This window comes from Grammomys surdaster, unplaced genomic scaffold, assembly GCF_004785775.1.
Source record: "Grammomys surdaster isolate TR1022 unplaced genomic scaffold, NIH_TR_1.0 125888, whole genome shotgun sequence".
NCBI classification, from domain to species: Eukaryota; Metazoa; Chordata; class Mammalia; order Rodentia; family Muridae; genus Grammomys; species Grammomys surdaster.
The window spans coordinates 1,257,695-1,279,462 of NW_021620713.1; the positions used below are offsets into that span (position 1 = coordinate 1,257,695).

Sequence of the window (21,768 nt, forward strand, 5' to 3'; positions counted from 1 at the left end):
CTCTCTCTCTCTCTCTCTCTCTCTCTCTCTCTCTCTCTCTCTCTCTCATAATTTACTACGTCCAACTATTCATGACTTCATGCATAGGGCCAGTGTAGCATGGTCAACCTACTAGGCACTACACTCCTAAGGAAATGGCTTCTCCCTTCCTTAACAACAATCAACTGTCAATTGCTTTTGTGTTAGGGGTAGAAGCTCCTGTGCCCATCCTCTGTTCCATGCTCTAACGTTGACTGGTTTGATCCTGTGTAGGTCTTATACAGACAACCACAGCTCTGATAAGTTCATAGGTGCAATGCTTCTTTAAAGTTCAGAAGATACTGTTTTGCCCAACTCCTCAGTCTTTTTGCCCCTTCTTACACAATGTTTCCTGAGCATTGTGGGAAAATTAGTGATAAAGATGTCCCATTTATGGCTGAGCATGCTACAGAACTGTTTTCTCTACAGTTTGCATAGTGGTAAACCTTTGTATTAACTGTTCTCCTCTTCACTTCTCTGAAGAGAAATAAAGCTTCATTCATCTACAAATAATAAAATATATGTACAGATATATGTACATAGAAATGTGAACACTTGGTTCTACTTGATGGTGCTGTCTGGGGAGATGGTCCAACCTTGAAGGCAGATGTTGAGAATGTATGGCCTCACCGAATTTGTGTTATTTCTCTCTGCTTTGTGTTTGTGATTGAAGATCTCTTGCTTTCCACTGTAGCCAACCACTGCTACACCTCCACACCCTTATTGCCCTACTTCTGGAACCATAAGCCAAACTCTTCTTTTCACAAATTGCCTTCGTCATTATATTTTATCACAAGAACAAAAAAAAAAAAAAGATCTTGACCAAGTTTACAGGAAAACACACGAGCTTACTCCTAAGGAATGAGCCCTAAATCAAATCAAACAAACAAACAAGCAAAAACAAAGATAACAATACAGAGAAAAGGTGGAAATATTGTAAAAAGCCAGAAATAATGGATAACTTTAAAGAAGCAGAGTTTTCCAGATAAAACAGAGCTGATGCATGTAAACTCACAGAAACTCAGACAGCACATACAAGACCTGCTCAAGTTCAAAACATCAAAATCTCAACACAGAGGCAGGGAAGTGTGCACAGCACTAACCAAGGAATGGTTTGCACTCGATAACTGCCCAGAAAGGGAAAACCAGTTCAGTCCATGAAGTGACAGTCATATCTGCCACACACCAGGACAGACTTTATCCTCAAGAATAATTATCCAGCACAAAATGAACTCCATGTTTTCATCTTTTTGCTTACTTTTGGTGTGTGTGTGTGTGTGTAAATTTGTATATGTGCTTGTGAGTATATGTCTCTTAGCTCTCTTGAAATTATTATTTAAAAAAAACAAAAAACCCACAAAAATCAACAATAACAATAAACAAACAAACAAACAAAAAACCTTAGAAAATACACCAAGGAACAGTTCATTTATGTCACCTTGACAAAGGCCCAAATATCAGATCGTTGGCCCTCAGAAGCCGAAAGAATATGTAGTAGAGACGTTCTTCATTTCATAGAGGTCAAGAAGAAGGATCAGAACAGTAACATGAGAGAGGCAAGTAAAATAGAGTCTCCAAGAACTTCTCCACCCCCTCTCACCACTATCCTTCCCATTCTTCACTCCTTCCCACCCTGTCTTTGGTCTTTTCTTGCTCCCTGCCATTGCCCTACTTCTTTAAGCCAGGGACTGTCTTCCACAGTCCCAGCACTTCCTAAAAGTGTATTAAAATCTGAATTAATGTTTTAATGCCATAAGGAATGCCTGCACAGTCACACCCAGAGAGTGTTTGAGCAGTCTTACAGTCATTCCTAAATTCAGTTCAACAATCAAGATTAGCATCACGAGGTAAAATGAGAACAATGTCAAGAGAAAGAAAGTACAGACACAGAAAAAGACAAAAGTGTCTCTTTCTGAGTATAGGAGAAAAGTGAAAAGCAATTACTGAAGAAAAGAGGAATGTTCAAGGGAATAAAATGGTGTGATAAAATGTGTCTTCATTTGATGTTTCTTAATAGAAATCAACAAACAGGATTATCATCCAAGCACTGTCAGCTATTAAAACCGAAGCTCTTACTTTCCTATTAAATAGGAATGCCAGGTCTGTTTTGAAAACTATAGTGGTTCAGGGTTGTGGTTATGGAAACCTCTCTTAGAAGATGGGTTAACCGTGCACATGATTCACATAGTGAGTCCTCTTTCAGAATGACCATCCGAGGTTCACATTGAGACTTGTCTAAGATTTATTTGATAAAAAAAAAAATTGTCAGTAGCATCGGTGTTTATAGCGACTCAACATTGTTTTCTCAAAGAGTAGGAAGAGGGGATACTCTGACTCTCACTACTTAAGCCACTGATTTTCTTTATCAAACAACTTACAAAGCTAAATAACACTTCAGCAGTTTTGAACCAAGAAAAAAGAACCAAGATGAAGAACCAAGGAGAAAGGATAAAAATTTCGACATATCAGCAGAGCAAATATAAAGCGAAAGAGCTATGTGGCTGAAAGCCGAATTGTCAACAAAATTGGGTGAACATTTCAGTCAAATTTATTTCATTTTATTTTAACAAAACTGTCTAGTGGATCACTATAGGTCCATGGAACCTACTGTGGGCATTTGTATTTGCTAACTTGAGACGTTCACATTTAAGAAAGGAAGAAAGAAAGAAAGAAAGAAAGAAAGAAAGAAAGAAAGAAAGAAAGAAAGAAAGAAAGAAAGAAAGAGGGAGGGAGGGAGGGAGGGAGGGAGGGAGGGAGGGTGGAAGGCAGAAGGAAGGAAGGAAGGAAGGAAGGAAGGAAGGAAGGAAGGAAGGAAGGAAGAAGGGAGGGCAATATCTATACAGGAGATTATAGGTTCATGGTTGGTACACTTGTGGTTGTTAATCAAAAGTTTCCATCTCCTCTGCCTGTCTGCATGTCCAACCTAGGTTTATAAACAGGTACACTCTTGAAAATCCAGCGCCACCCATTCTCCTCAGCTGTGTCTCAGCACACAGGATGCTACGGAAGCACTTCCTCAGTGCTAGCAGACTGGCTGGCATCCAGCCTGGACAAATTGCTGATCTTCCCTGCCACGCAATGTTAAATAGGGATTCTAACCGACATTGAAAAAATAGCTCCAAGAGCCACATTTAGCATCTAAAGACTAGGTGATATTTCTTTAAGTATACATGGTTAGGTTGCTTCTATTCCTTTAATGAATTTCAGTTTGGCCTACAATCTGGCATGGGAGGAATCGAAACTTAAATTTAAAGCCTATATATAACTGTGTAAATCACTAAAGACTAGACAACCTGATGTCTGAACTATAAAATGAAATTTATAGATCATTGTTCTTTCAGACCATGAGACTAAGAAAACAATTAATAAGGTACCACATATAAACCCAGATGTACAACACATAGTAATCTGTTTGCACTAATTCCTCCTTCAACCCAGCCTAAGCCTCTCAGAATAACTGTTTCCTGGTATGTAGAACACTCAGAAATTTAGGTATATGATGGCAATCCCATAAATATTCACACAATTAAGTTTACTTTTTGGAAGCCTCTCTTGTCGGTGTGGCACCTGTTTAGTGCAACATGACACACTGTTCAGGGTAAGAAATCAATTGGAATTTATTGGTCCAGTGTGAAGACTGAGCGAAGTCTCAGAGGCATATAAGAGTTGAATCAGTTCACTAAAAGGAAGGGATGTCTTGATGTGCTCCCTTAGGGGTTAAGTTGAAGTAATATCAGACCTGCCTTGTTAATCTTTCAACTCTTGTGCGTGCACAGTGGCTGATATTTGAGAGACTGGAGTGTGATTAACTGAAAATTTGCTGATGGACTGTAAGTGTGCATCAATAATGGAAGAGGAGGAAGGTATGGTGAGGAACAACTGATCTTGGAGGAAGCAGGCACGTGTATGAGAACAGAGAGAGAGAGAGAGAGAGCGCTGTAAAGCTCAAGCACATACATGTCACATATTTAGATCACATGTGTGTAGGCATACCATACACTTAGATAAGTATAACTGTTCAGGTGGTACTAAGTGAATTAAAAGCAGAGAACACTGCAAAGTTACAGTTTTAGGGGTTTCTATGGCCTAGAAGGCATGTTGGGATTTATAGGGTAACAAAATTCTCCAGTATCCAAGAGAGGGATAATGTACATAGAATAAGGAAGTGGGCACAGTACATGGAGAGATGCAACTAAACATAACACTGTGTAATAACGCTAGGAACCCCATAGTTCTAAAGATCAACCTTGAAATTCAGACTTTTGGCAGCCTGTTTTTTAGGGAGTTTGCAACTCTGGGAGGGTGAAAACCAACAATACAAATGGGCAAAGGGTAGCAGTTATATAGCACAGATGCCAGTGAGAGAGAGGCTACTTTGTCTCTGGCTAACTGGCCGAAAAGCACAAAATGTTGCTGCTGTAATGTTTTCCCATGATTCATCAGGCTCAGCTTCATATATATATATATATATATATATATATATAATTTTTTCAAATTGTAATTTATACTCATTCACACAGGGGTTATAAACACAAAAAGGCAGGACGTGGGGAAGGGGATGACACTGGAGTGTGAGTGTTCAGGGAGAATACAGATATCTTTCAGAACCAGGTATCGGCTGGGTGAGGGTTCAGGGGACAGATCATTATGAGTCTGCCTATGATTCACTTGTCCTTCTCTAAGTTGGAATTATCTGCCAAGGCTACCTATTTACAAGGCCTATGACTACTCAGGCTGGTAAATTGTCACAAAAACTGCCTGTTTACAGTAGCTTATAACCATCTGTTTCAGTGTTTATCCACAGAGACCCAACACTTTGTGTTAGTATACATGTATGACAGGACTATTGCTGATTTTAAGCCTATGACTGATTTTAGGCCTTCAGTGTATAAGCAGGGCTGCCCCTGACATCTCCTCCCTTCTCTAAGTATAGACAGGCTGTGGCGAATCTAATCTTGAGAAGGCAGGGATAGAGGCCTGACCTCCAGTAATTGATGGGGACCTTGTTGTGGCTTCGGTCCCCCCTGTTGTTGTCCAGTGAGGCATGAGGGCCATACCCGTCCCGATGTCTTTTTTCCTGGAGAGGGGATACTTTTGGCATCAACCCCTATGCAGTCAGGCTTGTCCCTCTGGGAATCCAGAGAGATATTTTTAACTTTTATTGGTATTCCCTTGCAGTGCTTGGCTTCGCAGCCTACGCAAGAATTCAGGTCGCCTGTCAGAGGGGTTTCTGAGTGGCCGCTCTCTGCTTGGTGTAGGGGGTGGAAGTCCCCTCTTTCAGATTGGGTGGAGATGGGTTTTGGGAATACCCTGGATAGAGTAACAACCACATCTTGAGTCTCCTGGTCCTCCATAGCTAACTTATGATAATGTATCAGAATAGGTTTTGCTACCAAATTATTTATCTATTGTTTCACAGAGTTAGTCACAGGCTCAGCTTCTTGTTCCATTTCCTTTGTCCTGGCCTTGGCAGGTGTAACAGAAGGGTGCAAAAGAAGAGCTTTCCTGGTAAGGTTTAGGAAGGGTTTGCATGTCTCTTTGTCTTATCATTGAAGTCAATGTTTTAAGCAAGTGACTTCCTGACACGTAAGGGGGAGCAAATGGTGCTGTATCACTATCAAACGATCCATTCACATACATCTTCCCAATCTATCGTTTGATATGTAAAGCTTGTAAAGACTTTGATCTTGTATGCACTTCCCATAAGTCTTGTATGCATTATTAATAAAGCTCTGTGACTGGAAACTTCCATCATTGCAGTGACTCTTGCTTAGAAAGCTTGGGTTCATTCATACTGAAATGCATAAGGGTTTGTCACTGATTTAACGTACACATTCTTCTTACAGATGGTTGAAAAAGAAGGGTATCTTCAAAAAGCCAAAATTGCAGATGGAGGAAAGAAACTAAGGTAATGAAAGTTCTTCAGCTCTCTGTTACATAACTACACTGTCTCCCACTTCCTCGGCTTGTGTCAGTGCTTTTGTCTGAGAAGCAAGGCCATCCAGACCTAACTAGAACAGTCCCTTCTGTTACCATTGTTGACACCCTTATTGGTAAAATAATTATACTTTTCAAAGAAAGACATTGCATTCTATAGCGTTGCCCAGAATGTAAAAGTGGCTGATGTCTCGTCTTCTTAGGACTAGAAATCTTTAAAACATAAAAAGGGAAACATGGTTTCTGGATCAACAGATTGGATTGTTGAATGAATTCATTTGCAGCATCTCTATGCAATAGCCTGGGAATTTTTTTGAAGGATGGAAGATTTGAACCATATTTGTAGTTCACAATAAAATCATTTAGAAAAAAAAAAGAAAAAGAAAATCATGAACAAAGTATGGTGAGAGAAATTTTAAAATGATTAAAAAAAAATGTCTCCCTGTGGTGAGGGGCATGAACAACAGAGATGTTCAAGAAAAAAAAGAACAAGTTGGTCACTGGGTCAAGAAAGAGACTAGCTACGTTGTTTACATGGGGGATTTAAAATAGTCATGTCTGTCTTAGAATTCCTGCTAATACTTACATCAAATACATTCTATACTTAGATTTATAGTATAGGATATGCAAGTGATTGAGGTGCATGGAAGTGCTCAACGTGCAAAACATTTCCTTGTGAGTGCATGACTAATATAAGTAAGTAGAATAAATATTCTAATTAGCTACACAAAGGAGCAATACTTAATCGAATTACACAATATGTCACTAGAAAGATATTCTGGCTCATATTAGAGAATAAAATATGCTTTGGCTTGATGGCTATCATGGACAGAGTCTATATTTCAATGAAGGAAAATGGAAGTGTCACTCATAATTCTAATGCTTATAATAGCTATTCTAATATTAAATTGGAAATAGTGCTAGAATCTTCCCAAAGACTGTTTCTTGTCAGTAGTCTGGCAGTCAACCTCCCTCAAAAGGGCCAGAGGGGGATAAGATCAGATGTATAGCAGCTATAGGCCTGGCCTTCTCTGTCTCCAGAGGGGGATAAGATCAGATGTATAGCAGCTATAGGCCTGGCCTTCTCTGTTTCCAGAGGGGGAGAAGATCAGATGTATAGCAGCTATAGGCCTGGCCTTCTCTGTCTCCAGAGGGGGATAAGATCAAATGCCTAGCAGCTTGGCCTTCTCTGTCTCCAGAGAACCCTTAGCCTAGCTTTCCCAGAGCACCAGGTGAGATGATTGACTGTACAGCTCAGCCTTCCTCCCCTTCTGTTCCATAGACCACATCCCACTGTCATCAACTCAGGTGTGTGGAGGGTGCAGCAGTACCACAGTAAAGATGAGGAAACCAAGATCCTTTCTTACCTGACCAACCTCATTAGCTCCCACCCCTAACCCCACTCAAAACATTCCAGCTGAATCCACTCTTCATTGGGTTTAGGGTGGCCAGATATGATAGAATTGGCCAGTGATACCTTCCAGCCTCACAGAAATCAGGAAGGTCATGAAAACAAGGTGACAGCCTTCTACAGTGGCTCTCTGACCCCCTCCATCTGTATTCTGTTAGCCAACCTAGAAGGAGGGCTCTGAAGCATGCTGAGACAGAGTAGCCCCTTTCCCTGCCTACTCTCAGGAACACAATGCACATTGTTTCAGTGTATGTACTACTTTATGGGATTTTTTACTTGCATAAAAACATTACTGAACTTGTGTACTCTGTCTTGATTGAAGCTTAAATTCATAGAAGCTTCTGCATTGGTCTGTATTCCATGTTATTGGTTTCTCACTCAGTTTGCATGCACGCGTTTCTCAGAATCTTTCATTTAAAGTCCCGGAAATTTTAGTTCTTGCTTTAGAGTTCTCGGGTGCACTGAGCTCAATTGATGCGATCCTTCAATTACAGCACGGCAATATTATCAACATGGACAAGACCTTTGGGTGATTTTACTTCATAGTTTCTTCTACTTGGATATCAATCTCCTGTGTATATGTGATCTAATTGGTCTTCAAATCCCCTATCCAGATATTAATTTCTTTTTATGTATGATATTCAGAACAAATAAACAAAATAATTGTTTGTAATAGTTCTGTATTGATGTATTCTATAGTGCATAAACAGCTTGGTATTCAAAACCGTGTGTTTCTTGCTATGTCCACTCCATATTAGTACACAGATATGTGTTGTGGTGCCATAGTCAAAGAGCATTTCCTTCCAGGTGTTGCCCACTTACCACAATGAATCTGTACCAAATTTTATTTACACAAGTCTACCAGTCATGAAGGGTTATTTCTAACTCTCCCAAAACCTAAAACATTGCACAAAACCTAACACATTACAAGAAATCACAGATAATTGTTTCTTTGGAACTGGTTAGAAGTTCTCCCTGGGAAGTGGACCTGCCAGATATGGTTGCTCCAACATCTGCTATGTTCTACTGCCATACTCTCTTGAATGACTGCAGCGCCTCACACAAGTTTATTCTGCATTGCTGAAGGGATTCTTTTTCTCTATAATCCCATCCCACAGTCTACTTTTAATATTGTCAAATATCTGGCCACACAATATTCCCTCAATGATGTGTACATTCTCATTTAACTGATTGCAGTTGGGTATAACTCTAACTATTCATCAAGAGTCACTCCAAATCTGTATCTCATGAATTGCTTATTCATGAGGTTTTATTGAGTATATTTTCTTTTTATTGTTGATAGAATGCATAATATGCACAAATATTATAGGTAATTGTTAGTTTTAGACATTATAAATATCTTCTCTAAATTTCTGGAGTTTGTTTCTACACTTAATGTAGATACATTCAAGTTGAACATATTAAATATCATAGTCACCATTTTTCATATCCTTGCTATCCTGCCCTGTTCATGCATTACAATATGTCAAATAATTTCAACTCTCATTTTTATTTCATTTTTAAGTCAAATTTTATGCTAAAATTGTTAAAACTATAGTACTCATCATAACTACTGTCATTTGAAAATATCTTCTAAAGTTTAATTCTAAGTCTAGATGACATTTTCAAAATTGCATGGCTGCTAAAGAATGTTATGAGCTGGGGAATAATGCAACAGGTAACATTGTTTCCTGCACAGGGACCTGAGTTCCAGTCCTCACGTCCCACAGGACTAGGATTTGCAGAGATAGAAACGAATGTATATGAGGAGCTCACTGCCTGTAAGCCTAGGTACAATAAAATAGGGTACTATAGAAGACATTTAACATCCTCTTCCAGTCTCCATGCCAGTGCATGCAGGAGTAGGTACCCCCCAACACACAAACATGTGCACACATGTTACACCACACACATGAGTGTAAGTACACATATGTACCGCATCCTACACCCACACATTAAAGAAAAGAACCCTGCTTTTCTTACTATATATTGCTATTGCTTGCCCAAAGAGTATATTTTCATCAGCAGCAACAAAAGAGTCAGTTTGGTCATAGCCTTGAATAATTATGGTAGTCTTATCCCATGAATAACTTAATATTTATTAAATGATGTCACCTAGTTGCCATAATTTGTATTGCTTGTGTGAGATTTTTCTATGGACTGTTTCCCATTTATCAAGGATCTTGTATAATTTTAATAAAATTTATTGAGCTAATAAGCAGTATTAATACATGATTATTCTATCAAGCACATGGTTGATTGTGATATTAGTGATACTTAAGTCATACTAGGTTATAGACTTCATAGTGATTTCCTGACTTTTAAATGTAAAAACCATTGTCTTCTTAACTGCTCCTTCTTTCAGAGTCTTACGGAATAGTTACACAGCATCTAATCCTGGCCTGCTTGAAACATAGATGTTTTCATCTTCCTCCTCCTCTTCCTCTTCCTCTTCCCCTTCCCCTTCTCTTTCCCCTTCTCCTTCTTCTTATTATATAATAATATTATTACTATTATTTTTATTCATTTACATTTCAAATGTTATCCCCCTTCCTCATTACCCTTCCTCATCCCATCCCCTCTCTTCTCCATTCTCTTTGCTTCTATGAGGATGCTCCTCTGCCTACTCACTCACTCTCACCTCACTGCTCTAGCACTCCCCACCCTACACTGAGGCATCAAGCCTCCACAGGACCAAGAGCCTCTCTTCCCATTGATGTCAGATAAGGCCAGCCTCTGCTACATATGTATCTGGTGTCTGTTAAGACCATCCTATGCTACATATGTATCTGGTGTCAGATAAGGCCATCCTATGGTACATATGTATCTGGTGTCATGGTTCCTTCCATGTATACTTTTTGGTTGGTGATTTAGTCCCTGGGAGCTCTGAGTGACCCTGTTCATTGATATTATTCTTCCTATAGGGCTACGATCCCCTTCAGCTCCTTCAGTCTTTCTCCTAGTTCTTCCATTGGGGTCCTGAGGCTCAATATGATGGTTGGCTGTGAGTATCTGCATCTTTATTGGACAGGTGCTGGCAGATCCTCTCAGGGACCAGCCATACCAGGCTCCTCAGGCTCCTGTCAGCAAGCACTTCTTGGCATCAGCAATAGTGTCTGGATTTGGTGTCTGCAGATGGGATGGATTCCTAGGTGTGGCAGTCTCTCAATAGCCTTTCTTTCACATTCTGTTCCATTTTTGTCCCTGTCTTTTCTCTGGACAAGAACATTTCTGGCTTAAAAACTTTGAGATGGGTGGGTGGCCCCATCCCTTAACTGGTGGCTGTGCCTATCTACTGGATGTGGTCCCTACAGGTCCTATTCCCCCTTTGTTGAGTATTTCAGTTAAAGTCATCCCTCTTGGGTCCTAGGAGCCTCTCGATTCTCTGGCATCTGAGACTTTCTAGTGGGAGGCCAAGAAACAAGAGCTGTCCTTCTGTTTCTTGTCACTCTTGATCTCAAGAGCTTCAACTGCCATATAATAAATGTCACTTTTGTAACTCCAGCAAAGTTTTCTCTGTATAAAGCTATACTGTGTCATCTACATCTGACACTGCTCTTTATTTTGATCTTGTCTTTCCTACCTTATTTAGTTGTCTCAGTTTCTGTCCTGTGCTGTATTTTTCTGTAAGGAAAAAAGTATTACTCATGTGAATAGGAGAAGGTGGCAGGAGGGAGAAGCTGTTGGCTTAATCTTACATTCATAAAGGACCCCAAACTTAGCCTTATTTTGAAATGAGGTTATACACATTTCCCTTGTGATATACTGACAGGCTTGAAAGCAGAATTCATTCAGCATTCAACTTTAATTTTTAATTATGAACCTTGAAATTATGCCTCAGCTTTTCTGCTGAATCTCAGGAACCTTTTTATTTGGGGAATTTCATACTGAAAGCTGTGAGGATCCCTGGCTACTCTGAAGCCCCATGATGATTTAGTAATAGGGTTTTTTTTGGAGGGGTCATGTTTTGTTCAATTTTTATGTTTTGTTTTTCTAGTTCCTAGAGCTTAATTTTACAAAAGGCACCTGCCCATGAGCTTATGTGAGTTCAACATCTCACACGTTTTGGCATGCACATCCTTCCTGTGTTGGTCCCTCCGTGACTCTGTACATCTCCTCACATTTAGATCTCACTTTGCACTCCCCTTCCTAAGGGCATGGAAATACTTGTGCAGATATGGATGGAAAAATGAGCATGAAGACAAACCTGAAAACAGTTTCAGTGTTCACGTTTATTAGTGCCTACATTCCTCACAGGCTCAGGGCACTTAGACTGTGAATTCATGTGTGTGCCTGGGTGCACCTGGGTGCTGATATTGTCATCAGTATCTTCCTTTCTTTCTTTCTTTCTTTCTTTCTTTCTTTCTTTCTTTCCCTCTCTCTTTCTTTCTTTCTTTCTGAATATATACTAATGTGTTCTCCAATGTGAACTGAATAACTTCCTAAGTTACATGTTTTCTAACTGCTTGATTTGTATCCTCTTGTGCAAAGAACAGAAGGAAAGAAGGAAGGAAGAAAGGAAGGAAGGAAGGAAGGAAGGAAGGAAGGAAGGAGTGAGGGAGGGAGGGGAGAAGGAGGGAGGGAGGGAGACAGGGAGGGAGAAAGGAAGGAAGGAAGGAAGGAAGGAAGGAAGGAAGGAAGGAAGGAAGGACGAAAGGGTTAAAGCTATTCTCAATGTCTTTGACACTTTCTGCTCAGAGTATAAATAAATCAACGCAAACCTAACCTGTCTCTTTCTATCTTTCTCTATTTCTCTCTATCTCTCTGTCTCTCTCTCCCTCCCTCCCTCCAATTCCCTTTTCCTCTTCTTTCAAGACTAAAAGAAATGTGTATTTTACACCTACTCTCTCATTGGTTCACCTTTTTAGTACATTACTGAAGCTTAAAATATGAGAAAGGAGACAGAAGTTCTCAAAGCTGTTGGTCTAAGAGTCTAGAGGGTTTTATGGTAAATCATTTGGAGGTACATGGATAAGTTACCAGCTCAGAATCAAATCAACTCCACAGTAAGGAAATGTGGTACCAGAGGCAAGTGACCCAAAGAGAGTCAGAAATTGAAGAGGTCATCTTACAATAAGCTCCTCTGGGTTTGCTGACTTTTTGTGTATATGTAAAGAACATGGGGTGGAGGGCAGGACGAGAGGCTGTGACATGAAAAGAAATGAACATGTTGGAGGCCCTAGATCCTTAGGTGCTGATGACTATTTCAAGGGTCATTTCCATCATCCAGCCAAGCAGATACAGGCTGCTGTTATTCTGTGCTGCCATCCGGTGTCCATTTGGTAGAATGTCAAGCTGTTGTCTGTGCCCAGGGCTTTTATTGTTTTGGTTTTGCTTTGTTTCACCTTCTTCCATTTCTTTCACTTTACAACTCACAATTTGCTTTTAGTAAATTCTGTGAAGTATTCCACTTTCCTAAAATACCCTGGCAATTGCCTGTATCAAAATCAGTTCTTCTGATATGAATTTATGTCTGGCTTTGGAATTATAGTTAGAACCTATTTCATCCTATTAAATGGCATGTGCTTTGTCAAAATGTAAAACATGTTTTCATTTCTTGTCCGTGGCTCTATTTTCTGCACTGAACATCTAGCTGTGATTCTTCACTGTCTACCTCGAGGTCTAGGTGGGGACCTGCTCAATCCAGGGCCTACTGACTCCTAATTTTCTAAGCTACATGTTCTCTTACAGATTAAATTTTGTCTTCTTGTGAAATAAAAGGGAAGGAAGGAAGGAAGGAAGGAAGGAAGGAAGGAAGGAAGGAAGGAAGGGCGAAGGAAGTTAAAACTGTTCTTCATGCCCCAATGTTATGATGAAGCTTTAGCTGCTCCCCACTGGTGTAGGAACACACTTGGTCTGCAGAAGGTGCCACAGATGGCTGGAATCACCAATACAGGCAGTGCTGCTTCTAGGACAAAGAAGTCCAATGCTTTTCCAAGAGTGTATTTTCCGCTTCTAACTCCTGCCATGAGGCTAGGCATAGAGTATGCATAAGAGGAAGGTTCATGGTCCTGCTCCAGAGACAACTGATCCTTCGGAATAGGGGTGGGCTTTTGGGGGTAAATCCCTAAATCTCTCCTGCATGACTGTGTGCCCTTAGATAGGACACAGTCTCAGTAAACTTCATTTTTTTCCTCAGTTATACTGACACCTCATTCACCTAGAAGAGCTCCTAAGAGGAATGGATTCTTACTGATATTTAGAGTCTGTCTTCTAGTCAGTGCTATAAATCCTTGAGGTCTGTTTTACTTTACTTTTATCTTTTACTTACTATCTTTAATTTTGTAGTCTGCAGTTAGAATTGTGTGGCGTAAAGTGTGTGGTAACATTATTGCCTAAATTGTTAGAATACAGGATGTGTGTGAAATACCAGTTGGCCTTCTGTGTGCCAAGTGGGAGGCAAAGCAATGCTGTGGCTCCCAGAATTGACAGGTTTTAGAAAGGGAGAAGCATTTCAATTACCAGGTAAAATGATTAATCCACTCCAAAAGAATAAGGAATTGTAGTAAGAAAGCCCAATAGATGACATCTCCTCACAAACTACAAGTGGTTTTAATAAATTTAAGTCAGCCAAGATTATGTTGCCATCATTGATGATACCCTCAATCAACTTTAAATCTTTTAAAAAATACAACGTAAGGACATAAGTTGCTTATATGACAAGATCTGTTTTCGGGGAAATTGGACTTGACCTTAAATGCTCATGCGGTCTTAAGTTGGCCATCTTATAAATTCTCTGAGACTAGTTTTTTGTATGAGCACACGGGGACCTTAGTAGCTGTGTTCTTTTTGTTCGAAGAGTGCAAACTTTAGCTAGACTATTAAACTTTTACTAATTGCTTAAAATAATTATGTCAATGACTTTTTAAAAAGAAATCATGAGAGAAATTGATGTAAAAAGGGGTCTTAAATTTATCGACTTCCTTTTATTATTTATTTTGACATGAAATGATTTTCAAGCTGAAGAATTCAGTTTTCCTCTTCATTCTGACAATGAAGATGATGTTTAAGATGGACAAAGCCAAGCTATCATAGCACCAGAAATAGGTATTACAGGTGGTCACATAACTAAGTTTCCCAGATCTTTGTCCTTAGGCACTGGTGCTTGTCCTTCTAGTTTACCTAGCAGGGATACATCGAAAGTCCTACAACAGAAGGATGACGTAATCGAAATTTATGGACTTCCTGTCTAACCCGCTCCAGTTAGAAGTTGAAAGAATAGAAGTGTTTTTTCAGCAAGTTCTATAAATGATCAACATCTGAAACAGATTCAAACCAGAACCATTTCTCTAGGAACTTCTATAGATAGGAAGCAAATACGGTGTACGAGCAGCCTGCCAGAAGATAGAAACTGTAGTGAGAGGCATAGCAGGTGGTTTAAATATGGGTCCGTCATGCGTTAGGATGCCTCATGCACAGGACACATGGTCAGAAGGACTACGACGGAGATGACTAATCTTGACCAGTGGGCCTAGTACACTAATACTTCTCACTCTTCTTTTTGGAGTCATCTGATACCACATAAATGGAGGGTTACTACTGATTCAATTCATTAATACAGCTGATATCTACAAAAACAAATGTGTGCTAATCCAGATAGAAAATAATTTGATTGAGACACTGACTGAAGATGGAAGACATACATCTGGAGAAAAGTGGGTCTGAAGTGTGGTGTCACATATAATGAAAATCTGTATGTGTTTACATTACAGATTTGTTTAATCTGTTCTTTCTTTTTTAATGCAATAGTGTAAGATTAAGAAAACCTCAGGAGGGGCTGGAGAGATGGTCTAGTGGTTAAGAGCACTGACTACTCTCTCAGAGGTCCAGAGTTCAATTTCCAGCAACCACATGGTGGCTCACAACCATCTGTAGTGGTATCTGAATACCTCTTCTGGTGTGTCTGAAGAGAGCTAGAGTGTACTCACATACATAAAATAAATACATATAAAAAGAAAGAAAGGAAGGAAGGAAAGAAGAGAAAAAGGAAAGCTTCAGGAGTCTGGAGGGATGGCTCAGAGCTTAGGAGCCCTGGCTACTTTTCCAGAGGACCACGTTTGGTTAGCAACACCAATGTGGTTGCTTACACTATACTTAACTCCAATTCTGAAACCCTCTTCTGGCTCTGCAGGCACAAAGTATATGCATACACATCCTGGCACAACATGAATACACATAATCTAAACATAAACTCCTTAAAAAGGAAAGCTTCAGGAAAGTACGACCAACCCCATTCTTTTTGGCATTATTAGCCTCACCCAATCAAAACTGTCTTTGTAATGAAAGCTCTAGATTCTAAAAGAAAGTGGAAAGAAATCACACAGAATCTTGTATATATGGATACTTGACGATACGTCACATTGACATATTTTGTATGGCTTTCTACTTATCTGAATGTAGGCCTTTTTGAAACCCTTTCTGGATCACTTTTTGTAAAATCAATACAATTATTTTTAAATGAAAGTTGAACGTGAGAAAATTTTAGCAATATAATTTACTGGGTAGAAACTTGTGCATATCACTCTTATTGATAGTTTTGCCACCTATGAATGAAAACCTTTCCCGACACTGATACACACATTAACTACAGAAGCAATAGTGTGTTCAGTTGAAGGACTAAGAAATACAAAGGGAAGGAAGAAGCTATCACCACCTTGTTTAACTATGGCTAGATAGAGACTCTTTGCCCAGCCAAAGTGCTCATTGGTTAAACAAATGTCCATTTAGTTCCTAGACTCTCCAGGTCTCTGAAAATATTCCAATAATGTTGAAATAATTTCTTTGCCTGAGGGTTTGTATTTTAATGAAGGCAATGAAAGTGGAAATTTTTGAAGTTTTTTTCTTTAATTCATCATCTTACATGTCATGGATGTACTTTGAGGGAAGCAATATTTGGACTTCTGATGGATGGAATTAATAACCAGAAGGGGATGAGCTGGATGAGAATGGTCCTAGGTAAATTACATGGCATGGAGTAAAGTATATATTATGGGTAACATTGAAATCTTCCCACATCAGTATTCTTAAACACAGGGGTCATTCTTCCAATATACAATTGTAGTTTGAGGACTGGTTTTGTTTGTTTGTTTTCTACTTTTAGCAGAAGAATTACCAAGTAATGTGCCATTCACATTAATGGTCAGAACCTTGGAAACCTGGAACCCATTTAAGATAAATATAAATTTGTAGAAATAAGCACATCTAGGCAAACGTTATGCATAAATTTTTGAAATTCTATGAAAATGTATTGTTAAGTTGTACTACAGAAGAGATACTATGAGAGGATGTATCTAAAGTTGGTTCTCTTAATCCTTGGCGCATTCATGGGGAACAGGAGAAAGCCTGCAGCTCTTCCACTTGTTTGCTGGTGAGTATCACGAGCATTTGGATTTAAGGAATGATGGATGATCTGGTCAGTCTTACAGATTCTGAGATGTGCTACATTGATGAAAAGAAGAGATGTGGTGGCCTCCCACACTTATAGCTTCTGTCCTGGGGAGAGGCACATGTGTGAATATACAAAACATGTGCATTGATTAGTTAAAGAGTGTCAAGGCAAATTTACAAGCTGAGAAAAAAAATTTTATGTGTCACAAATTTTTAAATTCTACAGAATTTTTATTATTGTCCAAATTTGTTTTACCACTTACTAGATTTAAATAGATTTCCTGAAAATTTCATTACAAAATAGTCTGCACTCACTACAACGTTCCTGACATGACTGTTGGATGTTCTTTCTACTCATGATGGACTCATCTGTTTCTCCCCTAAGGAAAAACTGGTCTACTTCCTGGATTGTTCTTTCTGGCCGAAAAATTGAATTTTACAAAGACTCTAAGCAGCAATCTCTTCCTAACATGGTAAGTTGTTCTCTGTTTTCCTACCGTCTTTTCAGAAATAGCCTTGAAACAAATATGTGGTTTCATCAGACTTCACACTGAAGCCCCTATGCTACCAACATCTGAAAGCGGATGGAGGAAATGACTCAGTAACCTTTTAATCAGATGGAGGGAAAATAGAACATAGTGTCTGTTTTATTAAGCACTGCATTTAGAGATGATTCCCGAATGAGATGGATAGTGAGCTGCTTTCTGGTAATGTGAAGGTAACACTCTAAATTAAGGTGCCATTTATAAGCGCTTTATTCTTATTTATGAAATAATCACTAAATGCTGCTACTTTCCCAAATAATGCATTATAAAGCATGTTATAAAATGCATTAGTAATAAATGTTTAACAGATGAGACTAGGGGGGGCTGCTTTAAAGAATATTGTAAGACGTAAATCGTATTAAACCATGTATGTGCATCTTTAATACATGGATTTAAGTTGTTATCTCGTGTTCTATAAAGTGCCTCACACATTAATAAATAATAATAAACTGCTCATAAGTGGCACCTTAATATAGGGTGTTATCAATGAGAAAACATTCTCGGCTAACAAAGTGATTTTTTATCTTAGTCTAACTATGGCATTCACTATATCCAGCTAACCTTTCTGAACACTTCTTATGACTATACCTAATCAGCTTAATGCAATTTCTGTATCTCATGGTTATTGCATAGTGAGATTTGCAGAATTGCTTTATTATACCTGAAGGAAGGCATCACAGGCCATAGAGATATGGCAGCTATAGTAGGAGCAGTTTGGAGTTGCTTGCTGGTGAAATCTCACAGCAAATCATAGAAAAACCCAACCATCCAAATATGACATCTACATGAGGTGCAAGACTGTGGGTAGACTGTCTGTCATCCATGATCAGGGAGGACTCCTGGCCACAAGGAACTAACCTTTCTTAGCCCATTGGTCTGATAGATGGTAGGAAAAGTGGTGGCCTGGTGGGAGGGAACCATAACAAGCTAGTCTATATTTGACAGGCAATAAACTAATGACAAGTTCTTTGCTCTAGAGTCACTTGTCATATTTGCTGTACAGTCCTCTTTTAATAGAAAATAGGACCTATAGCTAAGAGATGTCTTTTAAAGGAGCACAATTAACGAGAACAAAGGGTCGCATTTGGCTTGTTCCTCATAATTGAAATTGCCTTTGTCTGCATGTGGCTTACTGATTTTGGAGTCTCAGTAAGGTCCAATCTAAAAAAACTAATTACAAATAAATTAAAAATATCTTAGTCCTTTGGATTTTAAATTGCTTCAAATCTGTTTTGGGGCTTTGTTTTGTTTTTAATTTTTGGCTACAATAAGGTTGAGATAATATTTGAGGAAACATAAAACACCATGTAGGGCTAGGCACAAAACAGCCTCTTGCAGAGCCTTTGTCTTCTCTTTGAATGAGTTCTACAGGGAAGGTAGGAGGTGGGAAGATGCCAGCCTGGCTGGGCTTGGCTACTAAGAAGATGATCTTTGTCCTGCTGAGGGAGAAGAATCCTGCAGGAGCTGAGTCACATGGGAATGTGGGAATAATGGGAGGGATTAATTCCATACTAAAACATTTACTTTATTATTTTTAATCTCCTCATACCAGGATATACAATTCTCTCAGCTGTTTAATTAAACAAAGGTGAAAGAAAACTCACTTTTCCACTGCCGACAAACCATGCAGGTTAACTCACTATTTGTAAGCCTTCAATTCAACCTTCAGAATTGTCACAGACTGACAATGGATTTGATTTGTAGAAGAAATTCATTGACTTTTTTTTCTTGGCAGTCCTTATTTATTACTTCTGGCTGCGTTTTCAGTGCGCCTAGTTTCTTTCAAGCATGCATTGTCTTCAAAGCGAATTCTGGGTAGGAGCTAACTGTTCTGTGGTAATGGGGAAGAGAATTACAGATCTGTGTTTGTACTGGATGAATTGTCTTGCTAGTCAACTTCTTGGATTCATTTCTAACCAAGTATTAAAAGCCTAGTGGGATAGCTGCATTTACCAACTAGAGCCTCAGAGAAATGACACAGTGGTTGCCAGGCCTTGATTAAAGATGCTGTGGTTTTTTTTTTTTCTGGAAAGGATTTATGTTCAAGTTTCTAAATTTCCCTTACACCCCTTAGCTGAGTCCCAGTGTTCTCTCTGCTTCTGAGGAAAAACCTGTCCTCTCCTCCACCAGGCCTGGAGAAGCTTGCATAGGTGGTCTAAAGAATGCATTGTGTTGTAGTCTGTCAGAGCCATTTTAATATATTAAATATGTGGGGCTGAAAGGATATCTCAGTGGTTAGGAATATTGTCTACTCTCTCCCAGGACACAGGTTCAATTCTCAGTACCCACATGGCCACCACTCAATACCATCTGTAATTCTAATTTCAGAGACTTTGATGTTCCTGGTCTTCACTGACACCAGGGACACATGTGATATACATACATGCAGGCAAAAGACTCATATGCATAAAAGAAAAATAAGTAAATCTTCAAAAGATAATTAATTAAAATACCAGAACACTTTATTTGGTGCAAAATATAGAAGGCAACAGTATAGTTAAGACATTATTGTACCATATTAATTTTATATAAATTGCTTCACACATTTATAGAATAGGGAATATATATATTAGAGAGAGAGAGAGAGACAGAGAGTGAGATTGAATCTCACTGCATAATGCCCGCTGGCCTGGACCATCTTGCTATGTAGACCAGGCTGTCTTGAATTTACAGAAAACAATCTACCTCTTCCTTCTGAGTGCTGGTATTAAAAGCCTGTACCACCATGTTTGCCTAGAAAGAGGGTATAAACTTATAACAATTGCTGTTATACAAGGCTTTTATAAAGAGAAAAGCTATGTAACAACTTAATAGAGCAGCTATCCACCTGGGACTCATGTACCTTTCTGGATGCCCATGGGTATTTCCAGACCCCATCTTTTTCTGTGTATCCTCACTACTGCTGTTTGATGAGTCATCTCACAGAATGTGCTGATGGATCCCACGGTCCACATATGGTAAACGCTTTTCTCACTGAAGTGTTTTCAGTTTCTGTCTGTCTTTTCCACTTAGGGCTGTCGAAAGAGCGTATCACTGATGGCACATCTTAAACAGCAAACACTAAGCTCTCATGATTTTAGAGTCTAGAAAGTCCAGAATACTGGACCAATTGTCACTGGCCCAGTGTTCAGTGAGGATGTCCTTCCTGTGTGGATCCCCTCTCACTGTTGTAATCCCACAGGTAGCAAGCAGAACACTAAAGCTTTACACTTCTGAGGCGATCCCAACCCCAAGCCCAGTTTCTACACCATTACAAGGGTTTAGGATTCTCATCTGAACAATTTAATTCTATAGCAATATTCTAGTCACATCTTTATCCTGAAAGATGCACAGGATCGCCTGGCTTTGTTTCCTCAGTGACTTGATAAAAGAAGCAGATGACTTCTATTTCAGGGTTTTGAGAAAGAAGATCAAACAGTAACTGATCACCTACTGTCAGCATTTCATAACAGAAGGACCCTATAAATTGCCACCATCTGAACACCTAGGTGGGAAACAGTATAGAATGGAAATCAGTCTCTACAGAGAAAGGAGCCCATCTGCTTTCTACCTGCATCTTCTTAGTTCCCGCATACTTACTTCACCTCAGAGGAGAGCATGGACAGTGGTGGATGCTGCACTTATTATAGTCCTGAATACAGCTAGAAGTCTTCCTTGTTTTCAGATGTAGCCCATTTTATAGTCTCTTATTTTAAGTCTAAGTTTTAGCTAAACCATGTTAAAATTTCTTACTATATTCTCTGAATACCTTAACTTTCTTCTCTCTCTCTCTCTCTCTCTCTCTCTCTCTCTCTCTCTTTCTCTCTCACTCTCTCTCCTGTGCTTTTGTCTTCTTGAGCTGAGTTCAGAGTACTTTTCTTTTGTGTGTCTTTCAGTTCTTTATTTCCATCGCCCCATGTGAAAAATATTTTCCCTAATTTCAAATAATATAGTTCTCACTTCTGGGAGGTTTTTTTTAAATTTATTCTATCAGCTGGCAGGGTTACTTGTTTCCTGCAGGTACTATATTTTATTTTTTTTGGTATAACCAGGAGGAACAGTGTTTTTATGACCTGTCTTGTGATCTAACAGCAGTTGCTCATGGCTTCACTGTGTTATGCATTTCTGCTACCTCTCACTCCTGTTGCTGTGGTTTCTGAATGCCATTGCTGTGGCTGAGCACTAATCATTGAGATTGAAATATGATTGTGGAAGGTTCCCTGTGGCTTGGGGTAAATGTGTCCTATGTACTGGAGCATTTTCAAAAGGGGTGTGAGACAGTGACTATTTATCTCATATAGGGTATTATAGTCTCAGGTTGTATCTGTGTAATGACAGAAACACTATAACTCCTCAGAGACCAGGTTGTTTTCCACTCTTTCCACATTATAGCTTACCCAATACTGTGTTTCTGTATTTATACACCAGACACACACACACACACAGAGAGAGAGAGAGAGAGAGAGAGAGAGAGAGAGAGAGAGAGAGAGA

General features: G+C 39.2%; 1 protein-coding gene across 4 annotated transcripts in view; it reads left to right on the forward strand.

Annotated features, from left to right (window-relative positions):
* Nucleotides 1–21,768, forward strand: part of Arhgap15 (Rho GTPase activating protein 15) — a 603,756-nt gene that overhangs the window by 81,482 nt on the left and 500,506 nt on the right. For all 4 annotated transcript variants that reach the window (XM_028752207.1, XM_028752209.1, XM_028752208.1 and 1 more), the window contains exons 4-5: nt 5,865–5,926; nt 17,139–17,226. In XM_028752207.1, coding sequence (XP_028608040.1) covers nt 5,865–5,926; nt 17,139–17,226 — 150 coding nt within the window. The remainder of the gene's footprint in view (nt 1–5,864; nt 5,927–17,138; nt 17,227–21,768) is intronic.